At 38.5% G+C, this 21,881-nt stretch overlaps 1 protein-coding gene across 9 annotated transcripts in view; it reads left to right on the top strand.

The window, feature by feature from the left end:
- Window positions 1–21,881, top strand: part of PPFIA2 (PTPRF interacting protein alpha 2) — a 655,361-nt gene that overhangs the window by 279,694 nt on the left and 353,786 nt on the right. For 5 of the 9 annotated variants that reach the window (XM_050934482.1, XM_050934424.1, XM_050934413.1 and 2 more), the window contains one exon: window positions 17,586–17,648. The exons of the other annotated variants lie outside the window; for them this stretch is intronic. In XM_050934482.1, coding sequence (XP_050790439.1) covers window positions 17,586–17,648 — 63 coding nt within the window. The remainder of the gene's footprint in view (window positions 1–17,585; window positions 17,649–21,881) is intronic. 9 annotated transcript variants of the gene reach the window in all.

Raw genomic sequence — 21,881 nt, 5'->3', positions numbered from 1 at the left:
TGAGGTCCTTGGGTGTTCTTTAATAAGAAATGAGAGCTTTTTTGTAGCTCTTCTGCATCGTGGGTGCATATGTTCTTTCAATGGATCTTTTCTGTGGCACAATATAGGGGGAAATAACAGCTCAATTCCCCCAGCAAAGCTGATTTAAAGAGGGATAGTCTTCTTTCTACTATTATAATTATACTCTGCGTTATAGTCTTCCAGAAAGGAAGTTGGAGAGAAGACTTTTCTGCTGCTGCTTCCCCTCATTCACAGCATGCTGGTTCTTGTAAGGGAAGAAGTGCTTGCTACTCTACTCCTCCCACAGCCTCTATTTTTGGGTTATCCTTTCTAGGTGTAACTCAATTGCCTGCCTGTGCTGTTGCTGCTTACAGCTTTCTCAAGCCACATTAGTGTGAAATCGGAGTGATTCTTGACATCTGGCTGTTGCCCAAAGGATTCCCAGTATCAGCTAAGAACCTGACCAAAGTCTTGTTAATTTCACACTGCTGCTGCTGCTGCTTGGCAGAACTATGAGCAGCAGCAGTCGCTAGAACTGTCTGTTGAATCACAAGCACAGCATTGCATCTTTTTATATTCAGTTCATATTTGGAAGGTTATTTTTGCAACTATAAAGACTAGGAATTTTTAAGTAAAATTTTAATTCTACAGAATTGAGGAAACGGGAGTGAGGAGAGGCACTGAGGCTCAGTTCCTATCTGCTCCCAGCCCATCTCAGCCTCTCTGGGTCCCACTCCCTTCTTCTCGGCCCCATCCTTGGCTCCAGCACCTCTGGGTCCCATTCGTGCCTCTGCACCTCCTCCTCCCTAACAGAAATCGGTGGCTTAGGCTCCTATACTCATCAGGGAAAGTAAATAGATTATCAGGTATGGTGTATGTATGTGTATACACGCCTATATCTATTAGGTCTGTCAAGTGATTTAAAAAATTGATTGTGATTAATCGCGTTGTTAAACAATAATAGAATACCATTTATTTGACTATTTTATATGTTTTCTACATTTCCAGATATACTGATTTCAGTTACAACACAGAATACAAAGTCTACCGTGCTCACTTTATATTTATTTTTATTACAAATATTTGCACTGTAAAAAACAAAAGAAATAGTATTTTTCAATTCACCTCATACAAGTACTGTAGTACAATCTCTATCATGGAAGCTGAACTTACAAATGTAGAATTATGTACAAAAATATAACTGCATTAAAAAAAATGTAAAACTTTAGAGCCTACAAGTCCACTCAGTCCTACTTCTTGTTCAGCCAGTTACTCAGACAAACAAGTTTGTTTACATTTGTAGAAATAATGCTGCCCACTTCTTGTTTACAATGTCACCTGAAAGTGAGAATAGGTATTCACATGACACTTTTGTAGCTGGCATTGCAAGATATTTAGGCCAAATGTGCTAAAGATGCACATGTCCCTTCATGCTTCAACCACCATTCCAGAGGGTATGTGTCTATGCTGTTGACAGATTCTGCTTGATAACCATCCAAATCAGTGCACACTGACACATGTTCATTTTCATCATCTCAGTCAGATGCCACCTGCAGAAAGTTGATTTTCCTTTTTGGTGGTTCAGGTTCTGTAGTTTCTGCATCAGAGTGTTGGTCTTTTAAGACTTTTGAAAGCATGCTCCACACCCTGTCCCTCTCAGATTTTGGAAGGCACTTCAGATTCTTAAACCTTGGGTTGAGTGCTGTAGCTGTCTTTAGAAATCTCACATTGGTTCCTTTTTTGCATTTTGTCAAATCTGCTGTGAAAGTGTTCTTAAAACAAGCAACATGTGCTGGATCATCATCTGAGACTGCTATAACATGAAATATATGGCAGAATATGGGTAAAACAGAACCGAAGACCTACAGATCTCCCGCAAGGAGTTCAGTCACTAATTTAATTAACACATTATTTTTTTAACGAGCATGATCAGCATAGAAACATGTTCTGTGGAATAGTGGCCATGAAGGGACATAAAATTGTTCAGCATATCTGGCACATAAATTCCTTGCAATGCCAGCTACGAAAGTGCCATGCAAATGCCTGCTCTCACTTTCAGGTGATGTAAATAAGAAGCAGGCAGCATTATCTCCTGTAAATGTAACCAAACTTGAGTCTCTTAGCATGGCTGAACAACAAGGAGGACTAAGTGGACTTGTAGGCTCTAAAGTTTTACATCGTTTTGTTTCTGAGTAATAAAAAAAAATCTACATTTGTACGTTGAACTTTCACAATAGAGATTGCACTACAGTACTTGTATGAGGTGAATTGGAAAATACTATTTCTTTTGTTTATCATTTTTACAGTGCAAATATTTGTACAGATGTTCCTTCCCCTACTATCCTCCTTCCACCTCCCCACCTCCCAAACAAAAATCAAATAGAAGTACACACCTATGTTTGTACAGTGCACAGCCAACATAATGGAGCCAAGTCCTGGGCAGTAGCGTAATGTAAATCATTATTACAATAGTAATCGCTATAAGAAAATAGCTGAATACATAACAATCTTCCTGAATACCAAGGATCTGGGAATTCTGAAGCACTTTCATGAGAATTTCTTCTGACAAGATTAAGATAATTTTGTTAGTATTTCTTGGAATTTTTCCAACAATACTTGTCTGTAGAATCCATTTGTTGGTTGCAGAATTCTAAAAACTCTGAAAACCTGCTACCTTTGCAAGTATCTTAGTAATTTTATTATAATAAAACACAAGCTATACATACAGACCCAATTAGTATCTGCTGTTAACTTCTGTGCCCTTTCCCATAATCCTATATTTTCCTCCTAGATTTTGCGGTTTGTATGAGGGTGCAGTACCCAAGAAAAGTCAAAGTGGAAGCATTTCCCTCTCTGTTCTTCTGGTTATCTAAGCGGTTCAAGAACCTAAGTTACAGGAAAGGTTATGGGTGTGGGAGCATGAGGCAGCTGGAGCTCATTCCACCAGGACCAGCCACTTTATACAGGAAGGAGAAGGGCAAGAGGGTACCTTGATCACAGGAGAAAACATGTTGGGTTGTTCAGAAGCCTAGAGTTTAGAGGGTTTCTGTTTGTTTTAAAAACTATAGTTTAACATCAAAAATAGTTTGATTTTAGGACTTTGTAGAGCAGTTGTGTGCCCCTGTGAGAGGCTTATATCGTTATTTCTGACAGTATCAGATTTCAGATTTGCATCTCAAAAGCATGGCATTACTGTTGTTTGGACTTATTAGCCATTGGCATAAGAGAGAACTTTGATTGGATTTACTTAGAAAGAAAAAATTGACTAATAAAAAAGAAGACAAAAATAACGATTTCTATTCACTGGCTAGCTTCTCAAAGGTACCTATCCTTCACCACATATAACCATATCACTGCTACCAAGATAATTCAGTCCTTCGATAAGATCAACTCATGGATGACGAACAGCTAGCTGAAGTTGAACTCAGCCACACAGATGTTATGCTGATTAGCAGGGGAAAGCACTTGGAAGAGTTTGAGTGCCCGGTGCAATCTCTTTTGGTGGAAGGTCCGCACCTATAATTGGTTAATTTTGTCACTTGTTCAGGAGTACTCCAGGATTCATCTCTGATGATAAGCACTCACATAGCAGCTTCTACAACTAACACTTTCTGCCAGCTCTGGTTTGCTAGGAGACTCCTTCCCATCCTGGTGGATGATGACCTTGCTTCAGTTATACATGCCTTTGTCACCTCCTGCCTGGACTACAGCAATGCAGCATACTAGGCATGAAGCTAACAGCCTCTTGAAAGCTCCAACAAATACAAAGCAGTGGAGCATGTTTCCTCAGTAATATGGGCTGCCATGAGCACATTGTACCTGTTCTCTGATATCTGTGCTGACTTCCCACAGAATATAGAATCATATTCAAGATCTTCATCCTTATCTTCAAGGTACTCAGTGCTTGGACCCAGCAAATCTATGAGATCTCTGGGATGAAGAGAGTGGCTGACCAGCTACTCCTCTGGCACAATGGAGCTTTACCATAAGGGTGAAGCTCATCTGGGCAGAAGACAGAGCTTTCTTGTGAGCTACTCCAAGACTGTGGAATGAACTCCCTCAGGAACTATGGACTATCACAGACCTCGCCATCTTTTGTTCCAAGGACAAGTTGCACTTCTTCAACTTTGCCTTGTCTAACAGAAACACACAACAGCATGTACGTTTAAATAAAAACCCTACCAAAATAAAACACTATGAAGTACACACAATTTACTACTGGGGAAAGGTTGAGGGAAAGAAAAAGCCACCTGTGATCATGCATATATTGCACTACTGTGAAGTACTCAGATACTGCAGTAATGAGTGGTATGCAAATCTGTGTAGAATTGAATATGAAATTCATTTTGCTGTATCTAGGGTTTAGGTCAGTGAAATCAGCAAATTTTATTGCTACCATCTTTAATCAAAGTCCCCATTTCACTTGGGTCATCAGGCAATGAAACGGCGAACCTGCTAACTATTCTTTTCTCTTCCAATTTCCTCCTTCTCTGTAGCATCAAAGTTTTAAATGAGACTTATTCCTACCTCTCACAGCCAAACTTAGAAACAAGGTCAGGATTAGATTCTGTTCTTCATGACCAAAGATGATAAGAATGTCATGGGAACTCAAATGAGTAGATCTATTTTTTTGTAAGGGACACAATTGATTTATATCTATGCTCAGGGAAAGGCAAGGAAGTATGTCTAATGTGTATTAAATCCTTCTTCCCCAAAACATTGCTGAAAAAAATTCAAAACATTCTGTCTGTTCAAAAATACTACCCTTGCAATGCAGTCAGGGTCACTGAGACCTATGATTTTATCTTGTAATAGTACAAGTCAAAGCTACACTAAGGCAGTTTAAAACAATGCTCCTAATTTTGGCAAAGATTTTGAATTTTTTTTACATGGACGTTCCTATGTTGGATGTGTTTATGCCTTGCACACCTGTCAAGTTTCTAAGATACTTGCCTAAAGTGTGTTTTTTCCACAAGCCTTGTGTATGGGTCAGCACATAACTGTGTTGCCCTGGAAGTAGACTGGAAAGCAGATTTTGACTCCGTTTCCCCCTGCTCCAGGTGGGAACATAGTCTGCTTCAGCCCTACACCCACAGAGCTGTGCTTCCCAGTCAGGGCCAGCTCTAGGTTTTTTGCCGCCCCAAGCAAAAAAAAAATCTCTCGGGAGCGCAACTGCCGAAGCGCGCAAAAAAAAAAGTGTCCAGAATGCTGCCCCTGAAATTGTGCCGCCCCAAGCACGTGCTTGGTTTGCTGGTGCCTAGAGCTGGCCCTCTGCCCAGTGCATTGTGGAAGAGGAAGAGTCAAGGCTCCATCTATTCCTTGCCTTTTTCCAGTTACGTGCACAGCCTGCGAGGATGTAGTAGCCTGGTAGAAGGTGATCTCCTCTAGGTGATGCTACTGCTACCCATGGAAATGAGTTTGAGTATGGAGAGGTGCTTTATGCTTAAACCTCTTTGCAAGGGCACAGGCTAGGCCACATATGGCTTCAAATGATGAGATGCAATAAAATATTTTAGTAATTTTGAATCAGAAAGTTAGATAACATTTCTTTGACATTGAGTCATATTTCCCATGATTGTAAAAGCAAGACCGAAGTGCAGAGGAAAGTAAGATTGTCAATTACATTTCTCTGCATCCTTTAGAATTATGTCAGTAAAATAACCATCTATTTCTTTTATATTTATAGGTTACTCCAGTAGTTAATTTGTAGCTGGATTATTAATGTTTATTATTTGTAATGGGGTAGTGATGGGAATCCAAACAGACATGAAACTTTTGTTGTGCTAGATTCTGTACAAAATATTGTAGATATGGTCTGTGCCCCAAAGAGCTTCAGAGGGGGTTCTTTTTGAGTCAAGGAAGAGATGCAAGCTAGAAGAGTACATCATTTTCTTCTGTGATAAGAGTAATAGAGGCACTTTGCATCATAGATGTAAATTTTTCAACTCTACCATCTACATAGGGTTTTCCTTATTAGAGAATTTCTTTCCATTCTCCCATATGCTTTCTCTTACCTCCCCTGCTCCATAACAAAATTTCAAAGAGAAACATAGGCCTTTTTTACATTGGGGATTTGCCACAATTTCAGCTATTAGCATGATTGCATCGGTGCAAGCCACAAGCAGAGGCAAAGAAGACATGAGTTGCACTAGTGAAGCTTCTTCTGGATTCAAACAGGTATTGTTTCATACTTGAGTGGAATGTAGGAAACACATGAATGCTAGTAGGTGCTTTTCAGGTGGTGTGTAATGGAATCTTATATTCAAGGACTGAGGTGACAGGGAAATTTGTGAGATTTGGAATTTGACAGAGTGCAGTAAAGTGCGAAATGATATGATTTGTTAAGGGTGGAGTTACAAATGAGAGGAAATGGGGTTTGATGAGTACATTTACTATTAGGCATTAGCGTCCTACTCTGCCTGAAGCACATGGGAAAAAACGGGGAGTTTAGGACTATCCAGAAATTAGTTTTATCAATGCATACAACTACTAGTCAGTTCCTCTCATTAGCCATTTGTGTCAGGTGGAGCAGCGAGTTCTGAACATTGGAGTGAGAGAGTAATAGCAGTAAGTCCAGTAGCTCTTTCATACTGGAAGGCCAAATGACAAGAGGTGAAGAGAGAGAGAGATTAACAAGATTCCCGTTGGGTGAAGGAAAGCAGGAGAATAAATCAGGCTCTACATCCAAACCTGTATAAATATCCCTCAAGCCTCTTGAACCTGACAACTCTGTATTATGTGAAGATATTGTATGTTGCTTGTATTGCACATGAAAATTAGTTTGTTCATGGGTTATAGAGTATTTCATACTTCTCCTGTGATATTTTTTTCATTATTTCTAAATAAATGTATTCTGAAAGAAAACTCACTACTCTGTATATATCTGCTGGTATGCACGGTGGTGTTTTGATTCCATTGAGTAAAGAGCTAGCTAACCATTTCACTGCACTTTATTTCCTCTAAGTGGTTAATGCGAGAGAAACGGAGAGGCTGAAAATACTGTTTAAAACAGAAAACTTTATTGAGCTCTAAATTAATGCAGGCTGTTTTATTACATCATAATGGTCTTTATTTTGACTACTGAGGATAAATTAATGTTAGATTAAAGCTATTACTAAAACTTAGCCATCTGTGATTAAAGATATAATAAAAAAAATAAGAATCTGATGTGGACTATCTTGCATATTTAATTATTTTCAGATTTTTTTAATTTGCAGATTGTCAAAGCAATCTATTGTAATTTTAGTTCATTTTTAAATACTTTGTCTCAGTGAGAATCATTGTATTGATTCATATATAATTCAATTGTACTAGATGATATAGCTATGGTTCGGTTACCTAAGAGTATTTTCTTCATATGTATTTTTAAATTATGTTAAGGGAAAACAGAGCATATATGTAGGCTTCCTTTTTAGAGTGTATACATCCAAATAAATATACAAACCAGAAACATTTATTTTCTCAAAAATAGAAATTAGTTTTAAGATAAATTAGCTTGCTCTGGAGAGTAACAGTTAGTTACATATTTTTAGAAGTGACATTTAACTGTTTTTTCCATTTAATCCTGTGCAAGAAGTGAATATCTCGTTCTCAAGGAGAACGTTTCTGTAAAATAGTCTTAGATAATGGCCTGTTTCCTGTATGATTATAAACACAACAGCTTTACATAAGCATGGGCCTGATAGTAAATTCTGAGGTGTTCATTGATCTCACGCTGTCATGTGACTTGATAATTCTGATGATTATGACACTACAGTATCCTCATACAATGTCTGGCATAATTTAACAGTATGCTAACAAGCATATTTAAATGCAGTAGCAGATGTTAAATTTAGATAGGCTGTACATGCAATTCACTATTCAGCATCTTAGGTAAAGTTCTAATTGTTATGCTTTGCTGTACCTTCAGTGCTTTGCTACAGTGATTTAGTCGTGAAGCCAGACAGCATATCACTTAATAATAAAATATGAATAGTGGTTGGCATCCTCTGAAAGAAAGAAAGAAAGAGAAATCCATGATACCAGGTAGCAATTATTTTTAACCTGTAAAATCCTTAAAGATTGTCTTTCTAGTTCTTAATCATTATTGGAAACATTTAACTTGCTTTGTGCATTGTTTTTTAGTTTTGAAGTTACTGGAAAAATATATAAAGGGCCTAATTTAGGTCTTTTGCCACATTTCCCCATGACATAACTGAAGTGATAATATAGCAAGAGTTTTGCATATAGTACAGTATCTATCTACCTTCCTATCTCAGCAGGCATATGGCCCCAAGCCTGTGGACATATATGCACATGCATAATTCTATGCAGATGAGTAGTTGAATTTCACTTAATGGGAAGACTCTCATGTCTGAAGTCAAGCATGTGCAGAAATGCTAGTGTCGCATAATGCAACTGCTCTATCACTGAAATATTTAAGTGCCTATGTATGTAAACAAAGAAAAAAAATGGTGGTTTTGCTCCATATCATTAGCATCCAAGTATATAAGTATAATTAATGTAAATAGTATTATATTTTCTTTTAATTCCAGTATTTAAATGAGATTCCCATAGCTTTAATTTACATGGAATAAAGAATTTTTAGATACTGCTGACAACGTAATACAAAACTCACAGTATGGGATTGGTCATTCACTAGCCCCATTTACTATGCAGACAATACTAAGTGTTAATTGGATGATAAATTATGATAGAAAAAAATAATCATTCTATTAATGATTTATTTTTGGAGGAAAGAGGAAATAAAAATGATTTCTGTTTGGTTTAATGACATAACAACAGAAATCAAAGTATGCGCAGAACCAGCTGACAATTATAGATAAGATGCCTCTCACAAAGACAACTTTGATATACTATGGTCAGTCGGTAGAAAGATACAGCAATATAAATCACTTGGTTCAGTGAATGAAGGTTATTTCTGATCTTTTGTGCATGTAATAATAAAACCCACCAAAATATCAGAGCTTCAAATTTGGATTCTAGCATAATTGCCAGTGAAATATAGATAATAATCCATTACAGAAGCTGATTTATGGATGCCAATATGGGCTGTGCTGAAAAAATTCATGCCAGGATTTTCTGCTGATCAAAGGTCTATCTTCACGGTCAGGCCAGGACACTATTCTCACCAAATGACATTGTCATAAATGGAATTATTGTCCCCACTATTATTCTAGGGGACTTCCCCCGTCCCTACACATACACCTCCTTTGGTCTTGGCTTATGAAACCATAACCTGATCTCAGAGGTCCTGGAAGAAGACATTTTAATTAAACTCTCAGTAGGTGTAGAATGGTGGTTGAATATGCGTTTGGCAGATTGAAATCCCACTGGTGCTGATACAGACATATTTGGATTTCAGTGTCATAAATGCTATCCTCATTATTGTGGCTTGCCATGCTCTTCACAATTTTTGAGACCCCAAAGGTGAGCCTAGAGAGGGTTGCGTCCATTCACTGGGAGTCAATTGGATAGTCTTGAGATAGGAAGGACAAGGAACACTGGTCCAGCGGAGCATGGGATAACATTGGCAGACTCTCCAGACCTGAGCATGGGGGACCCAGGCCTAACCTACTTCCACACAGCAAAATGATGGACTTTGGTCCCAAGTCCCAGTGTGACTCAGGCTTGGAACCCCCTGCCCTTGACAGGTCATGGGTCCAACCCATAAGACTTGCTGGCTTGCGTCCGACAAAATTGTGTATAGGTAGAAGTGGAGGGGTTGGCTTGCGCCTGAGTAATCCAGGTACTGCGTTACAGTGGAGTAATATCTGATGCAGTTTATGCACTCGTGCTTCTTAAGGAGGACAAACAAGGGCATGTGAGACCCATCAATGGTCTCAATGCACTTTAGAAACACCAGTCTCTTAAAATAAGCAGTTACTTCAGTGATATTGTTTATGGCCACCTACCTTTGGGTAAATCACATTCCCAATTGCCTCAGAAGCCTCCACCCCTTTACTCATAGTTGACTTTCCAACACTAAACTGATTAACAATGGACATGTAGCAGTCTCTGGTAGCAAACTTTTAGATCAGGGGTTGGCAACCTTACAGAAGCGGTTTGCCAAGTCTTCATTTATTCACTCTAATTTAAGGTTTTGCGTGCCGGTAATACATTTTAATGTTTTTAGAAGGTCTCTTTCTATAAGCCTATAATATATAACTAAACTATTGTATTTAAAATAAATAAGGTTTTAAAAATGTTTAAGAAGCTTCATTTAAAATTAAATTAGAATGCAGTGCTCCTCCTGGACTGGTGGTCAGGACCGGGGCAGTGTGAGTGCCACTGAAAATCAGCTCACGTGCCGCCTTCCACACTCCTGCCATAGATTGCCTACCTCTGTTTTAGATGGCTATAGCAACTCACTTCTAGACCTGCAAGGCTGTCCTTCTGCATGTGTCATGATCCCAGAGGGTTGGGACAAACTGCTCTCACAGCTTCAGAAATGTAGCTTGCTTCATGTGAAAGTTCTGGAGCCACTGCTGCTCATCCCAGGTCCTCATAATCATGGGATCCCACCAGTCTATGCTTGTAGCCCTGTTCCAAAGGCTCAGGTCTATGAAGGGTGCATCAGTGGCTACATCACGGGTTGGCAACCTATGGCATGCATGCCAAAGACAGCGCGTGAGCCGATTTTTAATGGCACGCTGCTGCCTGCCTGAGTCCCGGCAGGCAGCAGCATGCCATTAAAAACCCAGCCTGGCCTGTCCAGCTCTTCTCCGCCCTCTGCTCCCTCCTCCCCCCACACAGGGGCAAGGGGCAGGGGGCAGAAGCTTGGTCATGCCGGCTCCCCTGCCTCTTCCCATAGTGTGCTGGGTTCCTGCCCCTCCTCTGCCTCTCTGTCCCTCCCTCCCTACCAGCCAATCAGGCCCCGCTTAACTCGCTGCCGGCCTAGGTGAACAGAACCCCAGACCAGCAGCAGGCTGGCGGCATAAAATCAACATTTTAATTTAATTTTAAATGAAGCTTCTTAAACATTTTGAAAACCTTGTTTATTTTACAATACAATAATAGTTAAGTTATATAATATATAGATTTATAGAAAGAGACCTTCTAAAAAACATTAAAATGTATTACCAGCACGCGAAACATTAAATTAAAGTGAATAAATGAAGACTCGGCACACCACTTCTGAAAGGTTGCCGACTCCTGGGCTATATCAACCAGTTAAAGTCCTTCATGTCTGTTTTATCATCCTCCTCCTCTGTCAGGTGCCTTTGGGAGGCCAGAAAACTGCCAGAATGTCCACCAATGTTTTATGTATGTTCTACCTCTTTCCTGAAAAAAGAGTGAAAGCCCAAGCAAGGCAAGTTCTTCAAATGTTGACTCCTCGTTGTTGCTGGCTCCGGCTGCTGAGAGTGTGCAGACCCAAAAGACAGGACGTGTTGGCAGGCTGCAACAACTTCCTGAAATGTGGGGTTGGCAAGCAAGTTTTCCCACATTGTACCACAAACAAAGGGCTAGATTGGCAACAGCTGGGAGGGCACTAGGAAGCCTGGCTTGACTCTGGTTTACACTGCAATATAGACACACCCTAAGAGGCAGCAGCCAAACATCAATGTGTGTGTTGGGATTGCAAAGCAAGGACTTGTTTTCATACCTGTACATGTATCTATTTGCCTTTTCTGTTAACCCAAATGTCTCCTGTTGAAGACTGATTCCTTCATGAGTTTGAGTCAGTTTCAGTTAGTGGTGTGACTATGCTGGTTGCATCATTTCTTCAATGTAGGAAGCAGCATGTTCCAAAAATGAGCCTAATGGAAATATCACTTCCTTTTGTGTGAGTCCTGGGATAGGGTTAAAATGGGAATATTGTGGTAGATAGAGGCCATGCCACTGCACTTCAGATTTTGAATGAGCAGAAGCAGTGGAAATTACTTTCTGAGTCGTGCCACCTGTATCACAAAGTTCTTGACGTTTTATGCTATGGCTGTTGTTGGAGGATAAAAAACAAACATTTGGCCTCCACTGAAGTGTTTACAAAGTATTTTCCATCTGGGACAGTTCCAGAAGGTAGACAGTTGGTCTGTCTCTTTTGGGATGTGGAGTGTTTCTTGCTCTGAAGTATCAGAGGGGTAGCCGTGTTAGTCTGGATCTGTAAAAGCAGCAAAGAATCCTGTGGCACCTTATAGACTAACAGACGTTTTGGAGCATGAGCTTTCGTGAGTGAATACCCACTTCTTCAGATGCATGTGGTGGAAATATCCAGGGGCAGGTATATATATGCTAGCAAGCAAGCTAGAGATAACGAGGTCAGTTCAATCAGGGAGGATGAGGCCCTGTTCTAGCAGTTGAGGTGTGAAAACCAAGAGAGGAGAAACTGGTTCTGTAGTTGGCAAGCCATTCACAGTCTTTGTTCAATCCTGAGCTGATGGTGTCAAATTTGCAGATGAACTGAAGCTCAGCAGTTTCTCTTTGAAGTCTGGTCCTGAAGTTTTTATGCTGCAGGATGGCCACCTTAAGGTTTGCTATAGTGTGGCCAGGGATGTTGAAGTGCTCTCCTACAGGTTTTTGTATATTGCCATTCCTAATGTCTGATTTGTGTCCATTTATCCTTTTCCGAAGAGACTGTCCAGTTTGGCCGATGTACATAGCAGAGGGGCATTGCTGGCATATGATGGCGTATATTACATTGGTGGATGTGCAGGTGAATGAACTGGTGATGGTGTGGCTGATCTGGTTAGGTCCTGTGATGGTGTTGCTGGTGTAGATATGTGGGCAGAGTTGGCATCGAGGTTTGTTGCATGGATTGGTTCCTGAGCTAGAGTTATTATGGTGCAGTGTGCAGTTACTGGTGAGAATATGTTTCAGGTTGGCAGGTTGTCTGTGGGCAAGGACTGGCCTGCCACCCAAGGCCTGTGAAAGTGTGGGATCATTGTCCAGGATGGGTTGTAGATCCTTGATGATGCATTGGAGGGGTTTTAGCTGGGGGCTGTATGTGATGGCTAGTGGAGTCCTGTTGGTTTCCTTGTTGGGTTTGTCTTGCAGTAGGAGGCTTCTTGGTACACGTCTGGCTCTGTTGAACTGTTTCCTTATTTCCTCATGCGGATATTGTAGTTTTGAGAATGCTTGGTGGAGATTTTGTAGGTGTTGGTCTCTATCTGAGGGGTTAGAGCAGATGCGGTTGGACCTCAGTGCTTGCCTGTAGACAATGGATCGTGTGATGTGTCCGGGATGGAAGCTGGAGGCATGAAGGTAGGCATAGCGGTCGGTAGGTTTTCGATATAGGGTGGTGTTAATGTGGCCATCACTTATTTGCACCGTGGTGTCAGTTCATCTGCAAATTTGACACCATCAGCTCAGGATTGAACAAAGACTGTGAATGGCTTGCCAACTACAGAACCAGTTTCTCCTCTCTTGGTTTTCACACCTCAACTGCTAGAACAGGGCCTCATCCTCCCTGATTGAACTGATCTCGTTATCTCTAGCTTGCTTGCTAGCATATATATACTGCCCCTGGAAATTTCCACCACATGCATCTGAAGAAGTGGGTATTCACCCACGAAAGCTCATGCTCCAAAACGTCTGTTAGTCTATAAGGTGCCACAGGATTCTTTGCTGCTCTTGCTCTGAAGAGTTTTCTGTTAGCTTATTGGCTATGAAATGGATTAATAGTCTCTGGGATCTGGGATCCATGACAAATGTGGGTGAAGCAGCAAACATGAGGCTTTCTCTTTGGGTTTTGACCAAATTCACTTACTGATTGGCGGTCTTTGGGGAGCTTTGGGGTATGAGCTATGATTTAGTACCTATATCTCTCTTGGTTACCAAAACCCTTATCAGGAAACATCAGGTCTCTGTTTGGTGGAGATTTCATCAAGATTCCATCATCATTTTAACAATGGATTGGTAGGCTCTGAGTTCCTGAGTCCTCAGATTTCTTTGACTCTTTTCAGTGTAGATTTATTAAAGATTCTACACTGGTTTCATTGATCTACTAGCCTATTAAGTGTCTATATTGATTCTTTTAGAACTGTCAGCAGACTTTGATGCCACTGACCGTGAAAACTGCCTTTTTTGTGGATAGAGATTGGTGCAGTTGAATTTGAATGAGTCCATACCTTCCTTTAGCACAGGACCTTGAATTAGTTACTGTATGACTCCTTATATAGTAAGTAGGACCAGAGGCTTCTATTCTGTACGACTTCTTCAGTAGAGAAATGGTAAAATGGGTTGGGTTGTAGAGCCACTAATATGTGATGATATTCCTCTCTGTTTCATCTGATTTAAATAATGTGGTTGCTCAACTTTGCTAGTATCAAACAGGTATAAGGGCCATGATGAAAACACAGATAAAAGTCTAGTGGAAAAAAACAGAGGAAATTGTGGAAGCGATAGCTACCAACTCAGGGAACAATCCTGCTGATTGTTTCTGTCATTTGCAACCTAAGGGACCTGATGGCTCTTCAGCTGCTTCTGATAGTCCAGATTGCAGCATTAGCCGGGAACATTTATTTACACCAGCGCTTATATAGCAGGTTTGAAAGCACTTTTATTGATATGCTAAGCACATTCATCCATGCAATTTGTTATCTCAGACCAGTTGAGTGCACTGCATTCTACTATACCTGGGACAGCACCTAGAAGACCCTTTAGAAACTTCAGAAAGTGTAGAATATGGCCATGTGTTTAATTGTAGGGTTTTTCACAAATGAAAATTTTTTCACTTGTGCTATAAAGTCTGCCCTAACTTACAATTAATGTCTACTTTCAAGTCAAGTTGTGGTTTTGATATATAAACAGCTTTATAGTTCGGATCCTAGGTAACTTAATGTGGATGTGGGTCGCAGTTAATCTTAGCAAGATGACAGTCCCAATATTTGTATGCATTGAGGCTTCATCTCTGAAATCACTTCTCCAAATTGAACCAGTTTTCCTTTTTTGGCATGTTGCAATGCCTATTAATTTATTGCTTTCTCTGAGGAGGTGAGTCAAAGTGTAATAAATTTCAATTGTAACAGAAAGTGTTATGAATATTAACTATAATAGGTACCACTAAGTACTTCCTATAATATTAAATATGTAGATAAAAGGTTTTATCAGCATGAATTTGGTATGGCTGTGTTACTTATTAAAACCCTGCATAACACATTCATTGAATTTCAAATGATAGCCAGAAAAATGCCACATCAATATATATTTTATAGATCCCACTTATTTTACAAAAACAATTGGAAATATTTCAGAGTTTTAAAAGATATATTGGATTTTGTTTTTCATTTCTGTCCTCTTAAAACTTGGCAATTTAATTACCATGAGACAACTGCCCAGGAAATTACCAGGGATAGAAGCTATAGCATTGAAAAATCAGTGATCACTTATTTTCAATTATGTAAAGTTTTCCATGCTATCCCTGAAGGCTCCCAAGATATTAAATCTTAAATCTGTCACAGGTTAGAATTGACTATACTTATCCCACACAATGTTCTTTGGGGTATGAAATCCACATTTTGGAAGGGGAAAAACAGGGGGAAAAATCTCAAAGACTCTTTAAAACGAATGTATCTGAAGCTAGTCAGAGGTTAGAACGAACAGAATTCTACCTCCCAGAGGTGATAGCTTAGTGGCCAAATGGCAGATGCAGCAGTCAAAAGTGTATGGTAAACCCAGTTTTTCACAAGATATCACCATCACGTATATAGAGTACATATATGTATAACTGAATAAATACATACATACACTATTTTTCTTTATTTTAGATATTTATATGTAAACACAAGCTCATTTTTTAAATAGGAACTGGGCTAATTTTTTAAGCAATCTGAAAGTGGTGATATTATGTAAAGTATTCGTTCATTGTTTAAATTGTATGTTTCATTGTTTTGAGATACTGCTATTTAAAGCCGATACCATGCTGATATAATATAGGCTGTGTTTTTCTTTTAAAATTTCAGGATAGTGGTTTTGTTAAAGAACCACCTACGCATTACCTGTGAATTGATTGTGAACTTGTTATGCACAGAAACATTCTTGTTGAATGTAGCTAATCTATATCTAGAGACATTCTGTACATTACTAAACAAAAACCAACCAAAAAATGAAAAGAAATTTGACCAAAATACTGTAAACATTTCTTGGAATAATGTGTCAATTTTGAAAGGAACAATAAATAATAAGAATCTGAAGAATGGACATGTCATAGAAGTAAACAAAGGTCCTTTCAGTGTGTGTGAATAGATTCTGTTTGGCTGGAGTTCCAAGATTTAAATCTTGTTTCTACCAGTAGCATATTCCTTTTAAGAAATAAAAAAACTAAAAATCTTTTAAGTCTTTTTAAAGTATTACAAAGCACATTTGAAGTGCATTGATAATATTTTGATGATAGGTGAAGATGCATAAAAGCATAACCTGTGGATGTTATCAAAACAAATTGAAACCTGTGCATATACCTGGTTACACACTTGACTACATTATGGTAAAGCATGGATTCAGTTCCTCATTCCATAAATAATAAAGTAGTTATAAAATTAATGTCGACACATAATGCAGGTGTATCTGTCCTACTTTCTTGTTATGCTATAAATACTGTAGCAAGACAATATTGACATTTGTTGATATGAACACCAGCTTTACAGAGTAAGAGGTAAACACTGGCTTAATTAAGTTAGGTCGGTATTTACTTCAAGAGACAATGAATTCTGACTATAATAAACATGAAATCAGTATAATGTGTGTATTGTTACATATACTATCAGTGTTTTAATCAGAAACATTTGGAAATCTTTAGTTTATGGCCATACTTTCTCGATGTATAATTGTTTCCTTTTAAATTAATTCAGTACTGATGAAACTAGAAATTTAAAAACACAAGCTATTTATTTCCTCTGATGTATGTATTAAGGTCTGAAGGAAAGTCAGCCAGTCAGATTGCCATTCAGAGTTTCTCTTAAGAAAAATATTTTATGTATCAACTACTGCTGAAAGAGAAACATACTGTTATGAAAAATATTAACAAAAGGACTATTCATTCTACAGATTTTCTTCATATTTAGACTATGCATGAGATTTCAATGAGTTTTAACTATATAGGAAGTTAAAAGACTCCTTTATTAAGATCATTCAAGGCAATAGAAAGGTGTGAGATAGAATGCTAAATTTCTTAACGGTAAAATTAATTAATTTTTACCTCCAATTTTTCGGAAAAAATCTCTCAAGTCAGAGAATGTGTTTTAATCTGAAGGAGGATATCCTGTATTCAGATATAACAAAGAGGTTGAATTCCTGCTTTAAGTGGAAAGCTCAACTTATACGTAACCATAGAGCTGTGACTGGCACCTCCATAATTAAGTTTTGACACTGCTTCAGACTTCTGCATTCGTTTCTATGGAGGTAAATAATACGAACTTGCTGACTCATCATGAGACTGCTTTTAGCCAGCCATGATTTTCACACTGTGTGTAACAATACTTTCAATTTTTTTTACAAGTTTAGGTTGAACCAGATGAACATTGCATTAGGTCATCTTGTGTGAATGAAAATTTAAAATATTCATCTGTTTAACGTGGTATAATTTGAATATACTGTAACACTTCAAAAAATTCTATTCAATTGAGTGGACTCTCTGTTGCCCCCTTTTTCAGATGACGGTTGCTGCTGGTACGAGCATTGAGAATAACATTCAAAGGACCATATCCTGCCCTAATGTATGTTCTACATATCTTCGATTTTTGTGTAATTTCAATGCAAAACCTCATTATATAAATTTGACACTTTGCCATCAAAACGAATCTCATGTATCTCAGAGTCACCACATATTATACTACAAGTGCAGGTTTCAGCCTATCAAAATGATGAATGACTGTCATTTTTTCCTATCGGATTTGACAGCTCAGCTAAATAAAGACTAGGATGATATATTCACAGCTACTTCCAAGTTTACCTTGCTTCTCTCCCATCTGAATACTCCTGTCAGTTGAAATCAGTAAAATAGAAATAAGCAAAATGAGAGAAGTAAGATGAGGGCACATTTATTCTACTTTACATTGTTCTGTATTGGACTTTAAATATATCTCATACTAAATTTGGAAGGAAACTTTATTTTTTCTGTATTGTGTGACTTAAAATCAAGGCGAGGGAGGAGACACTAGTGATGGAAGGACAGAACAAGAAACCTATATTTTTATTAAAAAGAAACTATTGATTCACTTGTAGTATAATAGCTAATTTATCTTTTGCAATAAGCCTGTTCCACAAGTGGGAATACAGTGGCCCAAAGCCTGTCCTCTGATACACAGAACATTAGTGGGAATTCAGTACATACCCTAAGGGCAGACTTTGGCTCCCTGTCCTACACTATGTATTTAATAACTTGTATATTGAGTATTACTTTCTCTTGATAAAGATCAATTTTTTTTTGTGGGGGAGGAGGCTGTTGATCCTGAAATTCAAGAGTTCTTATTGCATAAAATGTCATCCAGGTAAGTATGATATAGTTAGACCATACTGCTAATTAAGCATCAAATGATTATTATTACTATTTTTGATATTGTCAAGATGAAAGAGCACAGGGGATACTGAGCCACCCTAGTCTCTCAAAAAACAAACAGAAACCCCAAACCTAGTTTAACACGGTAACTTTCTATTTTTCAAGGAACACAGAAGTTTCCAATTTTCTGTAATGGATTAAACTGATTTGTATCCTGCTTCTAGCTATTTGGATCACCAGTATGTATTCCTGGGCATCTATTTCAATGAGCCAGCAAAAACACTACTTGATTAGGAATTGCTTTCTTGAATTCTAGTTACGGTTTTATGTGATGAGGCTAAAGACCATTTCAGTGTATAAAATATCCATGTAGAGTTTAGTCAGGAGGAATGGAAGAAGATGCCATAGATGTATAATGCAAGATTGGTTTCCAAAGTAGATAATCCTCTCCCCATATCCAACCTAACTTTAGCTCCTTCAAGAACAAGTTCAATCTGCTGCTTTGCGGAGATAATCACCTTCGCATCATTCAGATATCTTCTGTAGATAAACCTTGAATTGGAGGACTTGAACCACAGGCTTGACAGTGTGCAATAGTGTTTCAAACTCATACACAAAGGCTAGTGCTATCACTTTAAAGAAGCATAGGAAGGGTAACTTAAACTTAAAAATAATCAATAAAGAGGTCTTTAAAACTAAGGAGGATTTAAAGTATACAGAAAGAAGTCAAAGATGCAGACCACCCTACATCAACCTTCTACTCTTTAGGTGAAATCTTCCACCAATGAAAGCAATGTGAGTTCTTTTATTGTCTTCAGTGGGTTTACAATTACATTCTTTGTCCTCAAGAAAGGATGAGAGGCCTCAATGATAAGGCAAAATCACACTCACCCCTTCTCCCCCTCCATTTTCTGTCTTCTCTGACAGCAAAGTTTCTTTTCCAAAAGAAACAAAAAGGAGGTTTATGAATCCCTCAGAAGACATTGAGGTTAAAACATATGAATTGTACATACACAAATGTCTAAGGAATTGGAATATTCTCATAACTCAGTGAATAAGAAGAGTTTTAGTGACTATTTACCAAAGGTGAAATAGAGGACAAAGTATTTCTTATCACAATAACACTAATAAATCTTACAACAATGTTGGGAGAATCTGGGCCTTAACAATCCTTTCTGAAGTCTCTTCACAAGTTAGAAAGAATTCCCAAGCCTAGTCTCTGAGAAGGAGAGCTAGCACCCATTGTGGATTCACCTTTACTGTAAACACTATAAAAAAGCCTTTCATACTGAAAGTTAATGTTTAGAACAAAGATCCCATGGATAGAAAATAATCACACAGATACTCTCACAAGGTATAAAACTTCCAGCTCAAGTTCTTAATGTGGTAATTCACTCATGCCTTACCTCTGGACTCATTGTAAAGTGGCTTTAAGATCTAATTTTAGACTCTGATTATAGAAAGAAATACAGTAAATCCAAAATTCCTGTAGACTTAATTGCTCTGGCTGCTGACTTTCACTTTTTCACTGCCGATACAGCTACAGAGGTTCTTTATGGTCCTATTTAGAATGTTGCTTTAATGAGTAGATGGAAATTCCCTGTGGTTCAAACTCTGGTCAGATGATTTTGTGTGTAACTTAAATCAAATGGCTTTTCTCTTTGAGGTGCCAAAAGCTTTTTAAAGAGAACCTGGATGCTACCATAAAAGGGATTAATGCAAAGACAGTTGCTCTCTTTGACAGATACCTCAAAATAAAGGAAAAATTACCTAAGGAAGGAACCCCATATAGGTTCTGTGGTATGACAAGATATACAAATTGTCTATTCCAGCATTTCTCCTGCTTGATAGAACCAAGGCAGAATAACTTCCACATCAGTCTAGAGAAAATTGTCTTTTTTTCTAATGGTCTTTTCCCACCAAAATTACCTTTATGGATCTGACACTCTTCCTGTGTCACAGAATAAATAAATAAATCACCAAAGACAAAATTATTATATTTATTATCTCAAATAGTTACTTCTTAGAATGTTGGAAGATTCCTTCTATCTAGACTTAGTAAAATAATATCTCATATCTCAAAAATTGGTAAACACATAATAAATCTTTTAGCACTCGATCCTGCAAACATTTCTACATTTGAGCAACTTCATGCACATGAACAGTCACACTGAACTCCAAGGGAATTCTCTCATGAGGAAAGTTACTAGGGACAAAGGTATCACATTATCAATGCAGTACCAGATACACAGTCATGTCAAGAAATATTTTCTATATTTCATAATTTACTGGAAAATGAGGGTGGGGTTTCAACCAGTTCTTGACCTCAGATAGCTAAAAATTCCTGGAATACAAAATAATCTCACTTCAGTTGGCAATTAAGATTCATATCTGCTTATACTATTGTCAAGGTCTTTCCCCCACTTTGAACTTTAGGGTACAAAAAGTGGGGACCTGCATGAACACTTTTAAATTTAATTACTAGCTTAAATCTGGTACACTGCCACCAACCAGAATTTAGTGTCTGGCACACTTTCTGTTCCCCCAAAACCTTCCCTGGGGAACCCAGACCCAAACCCCTTGGGTCTTAAAACAAGGAGAAATTAACCATGCCCCTCCTTTTTCCCCCCCAGACTTTCCCCTCCCTGGGTTGCCTTGAGAGGCTTCACGCCGATCCAAACTCCTTGGATCTTAAAACATGGAGGAATTAACCATTCCCCTTCCTTTCCCCCCACCAATCCCTGGTGAGTTCAGACTCAATCCCTTGGATTTTAGAACAAGGAAAAATCAATCAGGTTCTTAAAAAGAAAGCTTTTAATTAAAGAAAGAAAAAAAGTAAAAGTTATCTCTGTAAAATCAGGATGGAAAATGCTTTACAGGGTACTCAGAATCATATAGACTAGAGGGACCCCCCCCCCTCCCCGAGCCTTAGATTTAAAGTTACAGCAAACAGAGGTAAAAAATCCTTCCAGCAAAAAAGACACATTTACAAGTTAAGAAAACAAACATAAGACTAATCCGTCTTGCCTGACTATTACTTACAATTTTGAAACATGAAAGACTGATTCAGAAAGATTGGGAAAGCCTGGGTGTACATCTGGTCCCTCTTAGCCCCAGGAGCGAACAACGAACAACACAAAAAGCACAAAGAAAGACTTCCCTCCACCAAGATTTGAATGTATCTTGTCCCCCTATTGATCCTCTTGTCAGGTGTCAGCCAGGTTCACTGAGCTTCTTAACCCTTTACAGGTAAAAGAGACATTAACCCTTAACTATCTGTTTATGACAACTATACCTACTGTCTAGCTGAAAGCCATCAATAGTTCACTATGTTTATTGTAGGAAACTTGACATGGTCGTGGTTCACATTACCTTTTGGTCTAGCCTAGCTCCATGGTGCATTATAAAAGTGATTCTCCCAGGCTCCACAGAAGTTTCCATCTAATTTCAT

Source organism: Gopherus flavomarginatus, chromosome 1, assembly GCF_025201925.1.
Source record: "Gopherus flavomarginatus isolate rGopFla2 chromosome 1, rGopFla2.mat.asm, whole genome shotgun sequence".
In the NCBI taxonomy this organism is placed as follows: Eukaryota; Metazoa; Chordata; order Testudines; family Testudinidae; genus Gopherus; species Gopherus flavomarginatus.
The sequence above is the reverse complement of the archived record's forward strand: the minus strand, read 5'-3'. Positions and strand labels throughout refer to the sequence as shown.